General features: G+C 38.1%; 1 protein-coding gene across 1 annotated transcript in view; it reads left to right on the top strand.

Moving 5' to 3' along the window:
- The window catches only part of LOC137268713 (echinoderm microtubule-associated protein-like CG42247), a 77,781-nt gene that overhangs the window by 14,411 nt on the left and 45,535 nt on the right, over positions 1-17,835 (top strand). Inside the window, exons 5-12 of the mRNA XM_067803310.1 lie at positions 4,404-4,430; positions 6,908-6,937; positions 10,252-10,287; positions 10,728-10,757; positions 13,415-13,444; positions 14,550-14,570; positions 14,927-14,956; positions 15,586-15,615. Of these exons, the coding sequence (XP_067659411.1) occupies positions 4,404-4,430; positions 6,908-6,937; positions 10,252-10,287; positions 10,728-10,757; positions 13,415-13,444; positions 14,550-14,570; positions 14,927-14,956; positions 15,586-15,615 (234 nt within the window). The remainder of the gene's footprint in view (positions 1-4,403; positions 4,431-6,907; positions 6,938-10,251; positions 10,288-10,727; positions 10,758-13,414; positions 13,445-14,549; positions 14,571-14,926; positions 14,957-15,585; positions 15,616-17,835) is intronic.

Raw genomic sequence — 17,835 nt, 5'->3', positions numbered from 1 at the left:
GAATTTTAAGTTGGTAGGCAAGCACTTTCGGCGTCATTAATTCCAGTCAATGTCCGAGCCGGGGTTTTATCTCAGACCACGAATTGCACGCCTTGCACGTGCACGCCTTGTTGCCAAGCGGTGGCGGAACCGAATCATGGACAAGAATTCTGCCAAGACGTTTAAAGTAGATCCAAATGTAAGTAAACTAATCGATTACTTATCAAAGGAACAATGGCACCTTGTCGTTTCAAGTTAACTAACGCATTGACTAAAATGTTGTTTAACTTAAATGATGGAGCATTAACGTCAGTTTCATTTAAAACGCATCTTATTTGACATAATAAATACAATTTTCCAATTTCCATTAAAACCTTTTGATAAACCAACGCTTTTTTTCTATTTACCGTTATAAAAATGTACCGTTGTTTGAAACAAGATCATAGCTGCTGAATAACGGTACGTTTGAAGAAGGGGAATCACAGGCATCTATATTGTTTTGTTAAATTTTAAGTCTGTGTATACGATGTGATGATGTAATTACTATACCTACTCAGATTAATATTCTGACATGAAAACAGGTTTAACATAATAAAGTTACTTATCTGATCTGTTCCTGTGACCGGTAAAATATATCCAACTACATCTAGACAGATGTTCTTGTGTTGATATGACGTAGTTTCTATAGTGCTTCTTACTGAAACATGTCTGTCACTTGTGGATATTCTCTGGGTCAAGATGAAGTACATATATCAGTATGTGTTTAGCAAATACCTTCTGTGATATTACGTTCGATAGTTATGTCATGTACAATAGACAATACTAAGTTACACTTGTTGGCTTTCGTGAAAGTCATAACCAATACGAAGAAACCTACTTCGTTAGATTAGTACAACTTGTTGTTTCGTTCAGGCAATTAACGGTAAACCTAATTAACCTCCGTCATCTTTTTCATCAAATATTAACATTTGTTTAAAGGGGGCGTTCGTACAGGCATGTCTGTTGTTTTCACGTCTTGTTTACTTACCGTGGTGCACCAGGTTAGGAAGCATTTTGAAATATAGTGCTTCATTTTCTTTTGCGGAACTGATCTCAATTTCATATCTCACGATCCGGGAACAGAAATACTCTTTGATGCTCGAAAAGATTCACAGAATGTTCGTTCAAACGCGTGATATTGGTTATTTGGTCAATTGTGAAATGGTACCTATTCGTCTCATGATGTAACTTTACAATCGCATCTTCTTCACACATTGGCGTGTACGTCAGCCTGGAGATTTGTGAGTAGCTCCACAACACGAAAGTAACCATCGAAAATAGACGGAATGTCACAATTGCTCACAATATTTATTCGAATTAGCATTTATTATGTGATTTGTAACAACATCCAATGGCAGTATGAGAATCCCGCCATCTCAGTTTACAAGCGTGGAGGAGGAGGTTCAAGCCAAGAGACATGTTTGGTTCAGATTTGGACTCAGGGCTGCGAATCGGTAACTGCTGCCACTATGGGTGAAATTCTGATTCTACATGGCGTAGATTCCTTATAAAAGGCTCAAGGACCAAACTACGTCCAGCTGCAGAGGTACGTTGGGTTGGAGTCTGAAGCAGCACCAGAGTCAGAAAGATCCGCTGGTGGGTAGGAGGTCACTTCCACAGAACGATGGCGTCTGGCATTATCATTCATAAACTGAGGTCATGTGACTAACCATGACAGGACAATCGTTTATTCTGTACAAGAGAATCACATACAGAGTTGTAATAAATGTATAAAAGAATACATTTGGCCATGATCAATTGTAAGTGCTCGTTACGACAAATAAAAGCATATTTAACATAGGCTAGGTTACGCGGGCGGATTCAGTAGTGGTTGTAAATATACTAGTACTGGTGGCGTGTGTATGGTTGCAGAAATTGAGGGTAACAAGTGATTCTAGGACATGCTAGCACTGATTCAATATGTACTCGCTTTGTATTCTGACCACCTCCAGTTTGCAATGGCTTTAAATACACTAACAAAACATTACCAAGACCTGCCTGGTCTCGTTCACAACAGTTACTGTCGTAACTTTGTGTTAAGGTTTGTGAGTTACGATCACTTTAACACTAAAATGGTTTTGAGGAACCTAGAGAGGCAGTCCCAAGTCCCAAGAGAGACAGACTGCCTCATTTTTCTAAGTATTCCTCTTATGCTTCTAAACCCGCTCTCTTCACTCCGTGACATCTGTCAGCAACGTTTTGTCTTATTAGTCTTAAAGGCAAGGCGACTGTTTATTCCTCCGCACCCTGTTTGCTTAAATTTACATCAAATGCACATTACTGAAAATGTTTTCAGTGCATTGTTACATATTGTATTCTGTGCAAGGAGGATGATTGTTATTCTTTGTCAAATTACGAATTGGTCTTAAAATACCAGGTCGCTCATAGTTCTGCGGCACCAGGCTGCGAATACCTGGGTTTAATGTCAGGTGCCGGGTCACCAACTGTTTTTCAGTGCCCAGTTAAACCATAGTTATCGTTCTTCAATACCAGATGACCAGAGCCTCCTTTCACAAAGCCCTAAGGTGGTTGTAATTAATAAGGCAACCTTTGTGCAATATTAAAGAATGGGAGTTAAGGTTAATCTTAGGAAAGGTTGCTTCGTGAACATGAAATGAGCCCAGTTCTTCAAGAGGCTGGTTACTTAGGGCATCTAAATGATTTAAGGAGATATGTGATATCCTATCAGTACCTAATGCACAGCTGAGGGTTTAACGAACATTACACAATGGAACTGATTTATTGCTCCCTGCGGTAAGCTAGAGGATTTGACATATGTGAAGTCCTTTTTGTCTGTAATTTCTGAATGACATGATGAGGAACTCGTATCACGGTATGACGGTGTGCATGGTGAAATCCACCCCAGTGTCTCGGATCAACAGGAAGCTTCTATGTACCACTGTAACAAATGTTTTGAGGTCATCAGTTTTGAAACCTCCCAAAACAATTAAAGATTTTATGAACGGGGGTGTATGATCATATATGTTGACACACCATATTTTAAGATTAATGTATCATAAATGTTGATCAGCTATGGGTGGGTAGTATGTGATCTTAAATGATATGTGAAGCATAAATACGTTTGGTATTTCGTCCGCGAGATATTTATCAACATGAGAGCAATCACTGACTTCTTCTGTTTAATTGGTTAAAGCATTGAGGGGAAAAGCCACACGGTGCCTTGAATCTATTACAAACAACAGACGCTTATAACTGGAGAGGTCATATAATATAAGTGAAAGCAAATAAAATGGACAAAGCTGGAAAATAGTCAGTTTCAATTATCCATTAAAACAGATTCAATTTGGTGTAAAGACAAAATTGGTGAACACGATATGAAGATATGTCTCCCAAACAAGTGCTGATATCCGGTTTTCATATAAAGGACAAGCATTTTTGCCTTACACGTTTCACCGATGTTGAATGTATGGGAAGTGAAACTGATGGTAACTTGTGAAGGCATCATGACCTCATCCTCACAGACCAGCTTCCTAGATCCTTCCCTTGGATGCTTTCTGTTACAGTCAATAAACTGTCAATATTTCATGCGCCTCCCATTGATTAGACTATCCCTTGGAAACACAATGAACTTAATGGTAGATGCTGGCGCTCTATTGATACGTTCCAGTAGTAACTGATGCCTTCATTCATATCAGTTCTGTTTCATTTTCTTCGTAAAAGGCCATTGTCTTTGTGCAATAAACGTTCAAAAGGGACAAAAAACACTGTCAACTCTAATGAATACGTGTCATCCAAGCTGTACACGAAATGCCCATCAAACTCTTTTCTATCGGATACAGCGATCTGATGGTTTGATCAATGACTAGGAACAATTGAGTTAAGTGACTCACCAACAACAGATCTTCTCGAAAGTACTAATGCACCAATCCATTGTAAACAAAATGCCAGTGTCAGTAAAACATGCCAGTTATGTTACAGAAAAACCCTCGTTAAATTACGGTGTCCGGGAAGGATACGGCTTTGTGAGAAAGGGGTAGTTTGTGTTGCACGGTTGAATTTTGTACCCGTTTTCACGAGAGTTTCAATGTTCATTCGTAGACTTTCCGGACCCAAAAATAAAAAAAAATATAAAAAAAAAAAAAATAATAATAATAAACATGGATCGCCTATGCTTAAAATATGATACAAAGCAACCAGACTCTCTTCATTTTCAGAAAGTAGAGTGACTTTAACTATCTAACTACTAAAGGAGTGTAAAGAATAATGCTGAGACTAGATTTACTTAGACTACCGGATCTGGATGACAGGCCACATACGCCCGTACACCGAACAGTTTAAGTTGGGATCATAAAGTTGTGTTTGAACATTGTGAAATTAATGTTTGTGTTGTTCCATGTTATCATTTCATTGATGTACATCTACAGGAGGAAGAGTTCCATGAACCGTCAAACGTAAGTACCAGCCTTGCCTTGCATGTTGCTACAGCATGTCTTTCCGTAGGCCATCTGTCCCAGAATGTGTCATATGTCCGAATGTGCCATGTACATGCCCCCTTTTTTGTTTGTTTCTTTTATTTCCTCAAATAGAAAGGACTTTCCATGCGCATTTCGACTTTATCATATGACTACGAACCACATTCATATAGCTGTGTTACTACGTATCCTGCTCCACTAGGGGCACTCGTCACAAACACATGCAAGGCCAAGTGAATTGTTCATCAGACAACAAACACTGTAATACACTGTAAAAAACAAAATATGAAGATAGGTTTTCTCTCTGATTCGAAGTCAAGACTATTTCTATATGCTGTCATGCGTAAGTGTGTCCACTTGAAATATTGCTTGAAATAACATCAACAATGCTTGATTAAGTAGCCTTAACCTTGACGTTGAAACATATTCTACCAGTCTTTAGTATTGTACAGGAACAACAGATAATGTGCAGTGAAACAGAACCACACACTCGACTCTGTAATATATAAAGGAAAGGTTCAATGGATAGTCAACTTCTTTACTGCACCGAGTGCGACGTTTCGGTGTAGGTACTAACGCCGTTACTAAACAAGTATGAAATATAGACACATGCTATTGAGTCTTTGTGCGCGTTTACAATCTATATAATTTGATTTAAATTTTAATTTAAATATGGAACCCCTATGTGCGGTGTAAAGTGAAGAATTTGTACAGATGTTTATACATACTGATCACCATTTAACAATTAACAACGTACTACACAAGGTTTATCAATTTGCGCGGCATTTCATGAAAGATCTTGTGACCCTTTGATGTTTCCCTCATTGTCGTACCTGTCTAGGGTCAAGATGTCACCACACCTGAAGAGGTGAGGTCAGGTTTACCTTTACACATGCATGATTAACTGGCCATGTTGTTGAACTGGCACATGCATGCGTGTGCATCATAGGTTGATACAGAAACTGCATGCATACATAATATTATGATTTATGCATGCTCAAGAAGGTATGAGAGAATATATGCATGTATGTTTGCATGTTACGTTTAACGGCCTGGAGGATCATTCACCCAAATGGCCCTACACCTGCATATGTACGAGTAAATGTTAAAATGGGAATTGCAATTCGTACCATACTGGAAAAGTGGCCATCATTGATAGTTTTGAGGGCATTTTGAGTAATATATGCTCCCAATTTTATTTAATCGTCAGTTATCCTTGATCCCTAACTTACTTAGTTCAGGATATGCGTTGCATGGTGAAACTTACAAACGCTGATACATTCATTTATTTATTCATTGATATTAGAATCTATGTTCTGCATGTCAGCTTCATTTGATGGCGACGTAGCATAGATATACCACTCATAGGAACTCAAGGAGCACAGATACATATATGAAAGAATAGGGTGTTCCTTAATTTCTTTGAGTAGTATAGATCGCTTAGTTTTTATCGCGGATTTAGTTTTAGTGCATGATCTAGTACAGGTGTCTTTAGAAATAAATTAGTATCACACCTTTAGGAGTTTGCATCACTTTAAAAAATATACTCTCAAGACACGGAACTTAAAGTTTGTTAACGTTGAGCGGTAAGATGCTTATGTGATTGAACATGAATAATTAACATTTACCGTCAACAGAGAGTACAGAACACAAACGTTAAGTGTTGTTGTAGATTTGGATTGTAGGTAATATTAGCATAGGCAGAGAATGCACTGCTTACCCTGTACACGACGCATTAATTAACCACCGACTATTGTTACAGCACAATACACGGACATTGTAGTGTTTTGAGTCGTTTTAGATACAGCCTTATTATACGTCCACGAAGGCTTTGTTTAGTTTAGTCTTTATGCATTGTTTCAGTTCATTATTAAGAAACTCAATATGTTTAGAGAGCATATGTTATATTTGATCTTACTATCTATTCTCTGAGTTGTTCTCTAATTAATAAGACGTATTGGGATTTGTATAAACGACAACATTAATTAAAAAAAGACATAAGAAGTTTCAATTGTGCATACGAGTTTATCATATTCATATCGGGTATAGGACAGTGAAAATGTTTCCATTAAATTTAAATTCTGTTAAAAGAAAAATATCAAAAATGATTTCCCATTGCATCGGAACTGTCCATGACATTTGTGGAAAATGTCAGCTAGATTTATGCCAGTGTATAATAGTAAATGTCTATCTTCCAGAATAGTATGTTTATCAATCTCGCCTGTACATTGTATATTCCGTTATTAAGCTTGCTGTGCATATCATAATGCATTTTGTCAAATTCGATTAATTAATTTATTTAATCTATTTTGTTTAGAAGTGATCAGAAGGTTATTTTTGTTTTGAAGAGGTCAGAAAGATTTTCTTTAGAAGTGATGTGAAAGTATAACAGTATGTTTAAAGAACAGCCTTTCTGGGTTTGATTTATGTCTTTTATTGTCTCCTGATTCACCAAGGAAAACCTTTACGAGGACATACAACGACTAGTAAGTACATGTTGTATCATGTATGTATATATGATAAGTTCCCCCTTTTTAGCCGCAGAACTGCCGTAAAATATATAGCACATTTGCATGTATCGGTAAATATCGTAGTGCAAATGAATTTCCAACCGACAACATCTCATATACTATTGCCAACTGAGAAAGTTTTAATTGCGACTAAAAAAAGGGAAACCCGAGGTCATTTGATAAGATGTATACAATGTATCCAGGTTGGTAGTCATTAAAGTGTGTGGACACCGGAGAATGAGTTGGAATTATACGTCACTAAATCGTGGCATGCTGACCTTCTGTGAAGACGGCGAAACTCACACCCACGGGTATAGTTCAAACTAATCAATAACCCCAAACAGGGCAGAGCTTAGATTCGAATCCACGAGGGACGAACCTCCAAGAGATAACCGCCGCTTTAAACATCAGACGACTGAACCGTTTCTTGAGGCATGAATAAAGAACTGCTGGGTGAAAGAGCTTTTCTAAACAAAATAATTTTATCTCAAGTAATCAGATGTACTTAATATTCAGAGATAATGAGCTCATGAGCATAGTTTCGACTGGGTGAAGTTCTCGGTATGCAGGCAAGTTGTCTGTGTCATCCTACACGATGAAATTAAATTGAAGAGGAGAAAGCACAGACATATGTTACCCGTGAAGATTCGGGTTAGAAAATGGTCCTTAGCAACACATGCTTGTCATAAGAGTTGACGAAAACGATCGGCAGATTCGATGACTTAGTTGACACATGTCGTCGATTCCCAGTTGTGTATTGATGCTCATGCTTTCAACCCTTGAATAGTCCGATTTAGATTCGATTATATACAGACTGTTGTCAAGTAGGTGCGACATTGGTGAGTGCGGCATTAAACAACAGCCAAGAAAGAGATGTGGGTTGTTCTCATTTCGCCTACAGATGCATTTCGCCTACACTTAAATGTGGTGAGAAGTAATTGTGGCAGTAACCTACACCCCCGTACAATAATGAGTCAACAAGTAGTGTTACTCTGCTAATTTAAAACAACTGACATGTAGGGAGGTGATTTTATGAAGAAACATTGACATTTTGGCTTAATGATCTGTGAGTACAGGGTTGTTATTATAACAGTCTTAGACAATTGACTTTGTAAAGAGATTAATTTAAACTACTACAGATATGTGAGTAAAGGGAAATATACAGTATGAGCATTACATAAATGAAGATATTGCATGTTCCTGACATACCAGTATGGCAAATATTCAACGTGTGGAATATGTTACATCTCAGCGAGGTGGACAACAGGTTTTTCGTGTAGGGTATCTTTATCGTCACAATGTTAAACGTAAATTAGCAACACATTGGAAATGTGTCTTTGCAGGATGCAATGCCCTGTTAAGTACTATAGGTGACCACGTATCTACAGTTTCCCGACATGCACACCCTCCAGTTGAAGAGCCTTAAAGGTTTAATGTCCTCAGCAGACTTAGGAACCGAGTTCAAGAAGACGCAACCCCAGTTCAGCAAATATATGAAGATGAGGTTGGGGAGTTGGGATATCCAAGCAGCTGCAGTCATTCCAGTATTTCTCACCATGAAATCTGCACTATCCAGACAACGAAGGAGGAGAGTGCTGCCATTCGTGCAACAGAAGAGGCTTTTCCAGATGCAGATATACGAGGGTGATTTTTCCACTACACCCAAGCAATCCAGAGGCAAACAATAGACGAGGGTTTATCCAGAGACTACCAGAACAATCTGCAAGTTCAAGCCTATGTTCGTCGAGTTTGTGCACTTTCACTCCTACCCATTGACCGAGTCCAAGATGCTTGGATTGAGATCATGGACAACGGCCCAGCAACAGAGAGAATCCAGGCTTTTAATGACTATGTGACAAGAACTTGGTTAGACTATGACTAAGAAACCAATTTGGAATCACCATGGAACTGTTGGTCCCTGAACAAATATGCATTTGGAAGACTTCCATAACAAGTTAAAATTACGTGTAGGAAAACCACATCCTAACATATATGAATTTGTCAACAACATCAAGAAGGTCGAGGAATCCTGGAATATCCCCAGTTGCTCTATGCAATGCTTATAAAATTCATCATGCAATGAACTCTGGTTCATAAACGCATATTTTGTTTTCTATTCTAAATCTAGTATTCCTAGTGTGTCAATGTGTGAAGCCCGTTTCTGGTGTCCCCCTGCTGTGTTATTGCTGCAATACATGCGGGGTAAAATCACACTCACTCACTCGCTAACCTTAGCCCCTGTTCGAACAATATCTTGTCTTGTGAGTGGAGGAACTGGCCTTCTCTGATCTGGTGGTACAGAGAGTCCTTCAGAAGTTCTGTGGCGGACAAGACAGAATATTGTGGTGGCCAGGAAGCCAGACTTTGACGTTTGCTTGCAGGTATTCTTTTCTTGTTCGGCCAGACGTCCAGTTGTTATAGGGTGTCTGGATTCAGCTGTATAAAGTTCAGAACATCAGAATCTAGACACAGAGGTGCGTAAATGATACTGGCATCAAAGACGAGTTATCTTTGCGCACCAGATTCTTTGCATGACCCTGATGCCACGACGTTCGACATCCTGAACACGACAATGTGCATTAAGCCCATCTAATGGGCGGTGTCCTCTGACCGTTTCCTGTCAGCTATGAAGAATTGGACTCTCATAAGAAGAGAGAATTCTTATCTAGTTCCTACGAACGTCCACAGGACCTCGTGTCTTTGCGAAGATTAAACGTTAAAAAACTATGAGATGGCACCGACTCGAAATGCTTAACAGTACAATACATTGTAGTGTACTGGGAAGCATTTCGAGTCGGGGTGTCAAGATATTTAATCCTCACTAAGACACGAGGGTCTGTGCAGACGTCCGAATCTCTGACATAGAGTCTCTGTCGACCAGTAATGGGAAGGGATTGGGGGAAAACGTGGTATATAGGGAGTTTGGCAAATAGGACTCATCAATCTGGTGATTGTGTACATCATGTTTTTGCCTCGTCGCATCAATCCGTAACACATTATGAGATATCTGTCTAATATCTGTCGTAATTTACCGCTCTCAGAACGGCTGCGTTTTGCTGAAACATTTCGTCCAATACTTCAGAGGTTAATATTTCATTTTGCAGTTTAATGAGTTAAGTTTAGACACAGTAATATAAGGTATCACCCGTGGCTTTATATTTCTCAAAGTTATGTTGCCGTTTTCATATCACCACTTTATAGTGTGACTGTGAAAACCGTAAAAACGATACTTAATTCCAATTTCTACATTGATTTGACATTAAGTATAACTTGTTACTGCTTTCTTTAAGGATTCCAGAGAGAAAGAGCTTGAGCGACTGGAAGATGTGAGTTCTTCAATATTTTCTGCATGTTGTTATGTAATTGATAATTTTTCATCTACTGGACCCTCGGTGGACGTTATTCATTATATCAATCACTGAAAAAATTGGTTCACATACTGATTTATATCAGTGTTAAAAGGATCAGTCAGAATCTGACTGCCATCATGTTTAGTACATTTTACACGACACTTGTGGCTATTTGATGTATTTAATAGGTAGTATGGCATGACCATTGAAGAGAATTCTTACCCTTTATCAAGAACGTATTTGTGTCAAATCCACCGAGGCAATTAAATTGGACTGTACGTGCAAAACATGGTGTGTATATACCTTTTTCAATTCATATGAAGTATACAGACAGGGAAATATGATTATGAGTCTTTGATGTGTTCTTATTAGACAATCTCTTACTGTTCCTCTTTTTTCTTAACCTATTAATCCAGACTTCTGAGGACAAACGACAATCTGCCGATGTAAGTACAGATAAGATGACATGAAGGAACACCACAGTAATGGTGACGATGACGTACCTCAAATCGTTTGGGAGTTGAGTAGATTGATGGCTTATCACACTCCCATGTCATTTGATCATGACCCGCACTTACTGACACATTATGAAGAACCTAATAGTGTCCCAACTGGAAATATTTTTTTCTAAAGCAGTAAATGGGTACCCGGTAGATTGAGATCAATTCGGCTTTCAAATGTTGGCAAGTAAATTAGTTTGTATACTCTCAAGAGAGGTGAAAATGATAGCTTGTGTAATAACGGCATGCAATAAAGATTCGTAGGGAGGTATGTTTTTTTATGGGCAACCTATTACCGTTCCATTACCGGCGTAAGTAGATACAATATATATGTATAAACCGAGATAATCAGCGAACCGCATTAACATATTCCTGATTATTCTGAACGGTTTATTCCAAAGGACAGAGACAAAATAATGATGCTAAGGGAATATTAAGTGTACAAAAATGTACTTGGGTGACGATGGCGTTTAGTGATTACTCATTGGACGATTCATTTCTGAGATATTTGCAATATATGTTAAGCCACGAAGCATTCATATTGAAACTGACTGTGTTCGAAATCCTACACAATATGTTCACTGCATGAAAGCTGTCAGAGAACTGCAAACATATCTGTTTTCAAAGGAATTCTAGGGATTATCAAATATATACGTTAGAGAATGGCAAGACACAGGCGATGAACTTCTCGATTTGTGAAATGTTCCCACGAAATATTGTTTTAGGGATTTCATCATGACTGACGTTTTGATTGTTCATTTCATTTCCGGCTATTCATGTTATCAGACAGCAGAAAAGGAAAGGAACAAAAATGTAAGTATAATAATTTGGAATTGACATTAGTGTTCACGTCGTAGCTTCCCATACTGTAGAATTCCAGACAAGATGATTTGTTGAGGAAGGGATATTTCAGTCTCATGCAACCCTCTCGTGGTAGGTTAGCTGTCTGGTTGATCATTCATCTGTGGCAGTATGGTAGATTGCTCACGTACACATGCCAACGTGCACACATATCACTATCCTGGCTATAACATACAGTTGGAAATTAGGGACCATGAGCTTCTTTCAAATTACTACCGTTATCTGTCACGAAATGCCAAATCGAGTATTCCTTTACATGTTTTAATGTTTAATGTTACAAAAAAGGGTACTGATATATTTATGGTACGATATGTATGTGAGTAAACAATTGTACGAGCTCGAGTCAAACAGGAAACAAACAGGCGAATGAAGGGGCAGCGTCTGCTGATGACGTCGCTGACGTTGATAACGATGCCGTGTCTTATTGTGCCTCAGCCTCAGATTAGACCTAGTGTTTCACCTAACCTAGTGACACCTACAAGTGGAGATCTGGGTTGGAATTTTCAGTAACCCCTGTTTGTCATCAGAGGCGACTAACGGGATCAGGTGATCAGATTTGCTGACTTGGTTGACACGTGCTTGGTTGATGCTGTTGTCACTTGGTTGTCTGGTCCAGGAAAACTAAAAGAAAAAACATATGTCACTTCAGGAATATTTAACGTTTGTAGCGACGATTCAGTGGGTAGACACTGCTACACAGCTGCCACATTGTACAAGGTGGCATATTTGATCCTGATGTAAAGAAAGTCAGCCAAATACCCAAAAATGGAATATTTTAGTTTTTAGCCTTTCATTTTCGGTTCAGGACATTGCGTCAGACGTGCGTTGAATGTGTTCTAGTGATCCTTTGGGGTGGTGGTGTAGTTTCGTGGTAAAAACTTTCACTTGTCACGCCAAATACCTGGGTTCGATTCCCCGCATGGTTACAACATAGGAAGCCCATTCGTTTTGATCCCCGTCGTCATGTTGCTGGAATATTGCTAAAGATTCTCAAAACTAAACTGACTCGCCAGTCGTCTTTACTTTTTTAAAAATAGCACGAGATAATGGTTTGTCTTCAAAATCCGCTCAGTGGCAAAACAGTCATGGAAAGTGTCTGCAAATTACACCAATAATAGCCATGACACTAGGCTTTCGTGAAAAGGGTGAGCACTGCCACTCGACTAAGTTCATTGCGTCTGGTTCCTGGTATAATGGACCGTCACCAGAACCAGACTTTTTCGGCCAATGGCTTTATTTCCATCAGCATATTTTCCTTGGTAATTCATATCACCTTAGATCCAACGTGTGAAGTCTGAAAATGTCTATTTTTCATCTTTGTGTTGGTCAACCATTAATAAGTCATAGAATCGCATCATTTAGTGATAACTACCAGGATGCTATGCATATTTTATCAATGTAATTATGGAATAATATGAGAATTTCTTAACAGTCCTCGCCTTTGTAGTGCAAATTTCATTCTCCAGCGCAGATGATTGACATTACACAAAAGGAGTTGCCTAACAACAAGATCTGGTAGATTAGTGGCACGTGAAAGAAACCATGCCATGATCATAAACACGCAATTGAGGTGTACATAACAAACAACGTAAGACTGCAGGTTTCAGTCCGACGTGAGGCTCTTGGTGAACGTACCAGTTCTTGATATTTAGAATATTTGTATATATCATCATCAGCTTTTGGGGATAAAAACGATAAGAGACATAGTTTACGCCATAATGGATGGATGTTTACCTTTGTAGACAAGAGAGAAGAAACCTCGTACAAAATCTGTAAGTACAGTTGTGAAAATTCCAGTGTCATCTTTTGTTTCTATTTGTACAAATCAAATGTTGCAGTAAATTAGTTAGTTTCTGTACATATTCAAGATTAGGCGTTTTAGTCATGTGCTTGTTTGTTTGTTTGTTTATTTATTTATTTATTTATTTATTTATTTATTTATTTATTTATTTATTTATTTATTTATTTATTTATTTATTTATTTATTTATTTATTTATTTATGTGTTTTGTTATTGGGGGAGTCTTTCTGTTTTTATGCGAACAGTTATAGATGGTCAGGGATCGATGAGGGATCCCTGTGATTAAAGCGGTCCATCAATACCCCCAAACCTTGACTCGTTTCACCACATGGGAAGTCCAGTTCTGTTATCCACATCCGTGATAGTGCCGCAATTTTGCTCACACTGGCTCAAAATCCTCTCACTTACTCTGTAGTACAAGTTTTACTAAACATATTGCTTAAATCTCGCGTCTACAACAGGGCTTTGGTGGTTGCTATGGTGACAAATAAACTCGGGACGTCAGCGATGATGAATAAAGGCTTAAAGTCTTTCTTTGGCACTAAAACCGTTTATATTCACAAAACATTTTAGTGGAATCACTCATGAAAGTGTAATCGTTCAGAAAACGGCAGAAAAAAATAAGCTCTCGTTCAGACTGCTTCCAAAGCATGTGGGAGACCCTTGAAGCTCAAAGGAAAAGACGTGGACCAATCGCCACATTCGGCAACTGTAATGTGTTGTTTTCGCTCAAATCAACAATTAACAACTGTGTTTACGTCGCAAGTCTCGCGTGAAATATATAATATATAATGTCTGACAACATGTTGATTGACAACATGTTGAAGTCACGTACAATCCGAATGTATATATGATTGACAAAATGTTGAAGTCTGGAGCAATCTAATGAATATGATCCACTAAATGTTGAAGTCACTATAGTATAAGTTTATGATGATGGATTGCTCATTTACTAGTATTTGTTCATGCATCGGTCATATGATTTGACGTGAAACTAATTCCTGTTCGGTGTGTAATGTTCCATGACAAGATTTAAACATACTCATATTTTCTTTTCTATTACAATCACACATAAAGAACCTTGGCAAGTCCAAAATCGTAAGTAACCAAATGTGCGAACTACAGGCCGAAAAAGGTCCTGAGTCATGCCCATTTTTACCAACTTGCTTTCCATTCAACATTTGTGTAACTTGTTTACAATAATGCGTTAATTATTTCTCATTAACCACTCTTTTCAATGAAGTACTCGTGCAAGACGTGACCAGACTGAGGCATCAATATGCCAATATACTGTGGTCGCTTCAATGGCCTGAGTCTTTGTAATAATAGTCCTTACACATAACCACAATCAATCAAACCTAACAAAAACACAGAACATCACGTGGTATAGGAAGTCATGCTTGGCTTATTTGAAATGTATCAATGTCCTTATCTTCTTCCTTCATTTCCTATAGGCAGAAAGGAAGAGATATAGCTCCCGGGCTGTGAGTATACTTCCATTAGTAATCTATTGATATATTATTGCACAGTCGCGAACACTGAACCTGAAAAATCAGTGAGATAACGACAGGATGAAACCAACAGTATACTAATATACTGCCTCTATACACCAAAGTATATTATAAGCACTGTTTTAGATGTTTAGACTCATAGATTGTGAGAAATATACAGTTGAACGAAAAGGGCAACAGTTTTGTTGTACATAATGTGTGAGATTGAATTTCTTCAATGGCACTTAGAAGTTGGTGTAGTAATACAAGACACAGATTTCATGGATAACAACTTTTTTTATTTATTTCTCACACCGTTTTGAGCTAGTTCTGATCCATTCTTCAGACGGATAGCGATCAGGAATCTTATCTTATGGGTAACAACTTCATGACAGATTTTTCACAACATTTCTTGACCCTTCTTCGGGATCATGACCAGTGTCCATCTGAAGGATGGGCGAAAGCCCAGTAAGGTTGTGAAATATAGATCAAGAAGTTGTTATCAACAAAGTTGTTATCCACAAGATTTGTCTTGTGTTAATGTATCAGCTGTATGCTTATAGGAAGACACTACAGGACTGTTGAATAATGGTCACTTTCAATGTGTATACTTGATATTTAAGGTTGAAAGGAACAAGGAAAGAACGAAACTTGTGAGTACATGTCCTGTTTTCATCATCTCACATCCCAAATGTGCCCCTTGACTGTTTTTTAAATATTTATGACCACCATAGAGTAGATTTGTATCATTATTCCTTGCGGACCTGTCACATTTATGTTTGTCCCAATGCATGAAGCCGTGTCATCTTTGTGCTTGATGTTTTACAGAAACCCACCGAATGTTTTGATAGAAATTGCATCAATATAAGTCGATGAAAGATTAAAATCAGTTTTTCGATGTATTGTGATGTTCACTGAAACCACATATGGTTTTGTCCGAGGCGATGTTTCCATGCACACACCGTTATATTGCGCTTTTGTTGCGTTCAATCGGAGCTGAACGGTGGGTCATGATGCTGAACTATTGAGAAATTATTTACTTCGAATAAAAAGTTAAGCGCCACCCATTTTCTTTTGCCATTACAGGTTGTCCATTAGGAACTGTTTAAAAAAAAACACTATCATAACTAGGTTTCGTACTTCTCACTTTAAAAAAAACATTAATGAAATTATCTTTTACTTCAAACAGGATGCATTCGCTTTTTGGAAAACAGGCATTGTATGGTATGAAAACATGGTAACAAAATTGTCATTTTGACACGTGAAGCCTAAGTTTAATATTGTTGCATAAGCAGGATGGGAATAGTTATTTAGCTTTAAAAAGCAGTACCACCATATCTTTAATATCAGCTTTAATTTTAAATACACGTGATTATGATATCCCTATATCAATTACTAGCTGAACCGTCTCTAAAACACGATTGGTCTTCCCTATTATTTTAGCCTAACATTTCCACATCATCACATCTTAGTTTTGACTGGCGATGCTTAAGTTTTTATTCTGAGTATATAGCGAACAAAATGTATAATAGTTTACGTTAAAAAATTGCATGAATCGGGTGATTTCTTAGAACCTGTATAATCAACAGACGACATTGATGGTTTGAGTACATTCTTCATTTTTTCATGTCATCGATCATAAACCCCTTGCGATAGTCACCTGGAACACCCATCCATCATCTCGTGCTCCTGGTAATCATTGTGACAATAATGATCCTCGGATCGATGAAGTCAGTTGTGTGTTAAGTGTCAGTAAACAACCTTCATCGTTATAGACTGACTGAAGATCAGTCTGCCAGTGTTTTTTTGCCAAATGTATCAAATTGCGAAATGGCATTTGTTTATAGACCTACCCCTTTTGTTCATGAAACACTACGATGGATTTGAGTGTATGAGTAATTATATCATTTAAGCGGGTTAACGTGGTTAAAATACTTTTGATGAACTTCTGTTATTGGCTGAATGCAAACAAATGATTACTTTAAGAGTTGATTCTATATCGCGGGAGTCACTGATGGATTCGCTCATTTGTACTAAACGTTAAAAGACAGACTAGTCCACTTATCTGATTATATTGAATATCCACTGTCAACTGATGTCTTCAGTGAAAGAACGCCATTGATGAGATTCGGGAAACAAATCTTAGCGACAGTTCTAAAAAAACTCATGTATTTTCAATGATAGCAAAAACAATCGAACCAGTTAGTTTTCTGAAATGCGTTCGGAAATAGATGTTTTCTTTTAAAAAACCCAGACTTTCATTTAGGAGGTGTGAATAAATTTTTTAAAGTCATATTTAGTTATGGTTCATTGTGAAAACTAAGGCGGTGGGGTAGCTTGCTGGTTAGGTGTTCACTCCTCTCATCGTGTTCTATTCCCCACGTGTGAAATCCATTTCTTGTGTCCCCGATGTGGTATTGATGGAACATTGATGAAAGCGGCGTAAAACGCAACTCACTCACTCACTCAACGTGAAACTCTGCTGTTACAACCGAATGGTTTGCTACATGTATCACAGTGAACCTTTTAACACTTTAAACGTCAATGCCAGAAAATAAGCAGTCACGAGTATCCGGAATAACATAATCCATTGAGCGTAAACTGCATGAACTTTGCATGAATATCACTGAAATCACCAAGAACACCCGGTGTTCGCGAAGAGGTCAAGGTTGTCCCATCTTACCGGTTGAACTCACCACTCATGCATGTTGTAGAAAGAAGTGTTTGTTTGTTACTTGACATTGTCCAGGAGGGCAGCTGCCATGCGTCGGTTCAAAGTACAATGTCGGTATTGAGTCAATCTCCACTAAAAACATGTTTAGGGGCCGAATTTGATTGTCAGAATAGGGAAAGATTGGTGTCTGGTTGGAGGA

The sequence above is a fragment of the Haliotis asinina genome, chromosome 16 (assembly GCF_037392515.1).
Source record: "Haliotis asinina isolate JCU_RB_2024 chromosome 16, JCU_Hal_asi_v2, whole genome shotgun sequence".
NCBI classification, from domain to species: domain Eukaryota; kingdom Metazoa; phylum Mollusca; class Gastropoda; order Lepetellida; family Haliotidae; genus Haliotis; species Haliotis asinina.
Note: the sequence above shows the minus strand (reverse complement) of the source record. Positions and strands in the feature narration are given on the sequence as shown.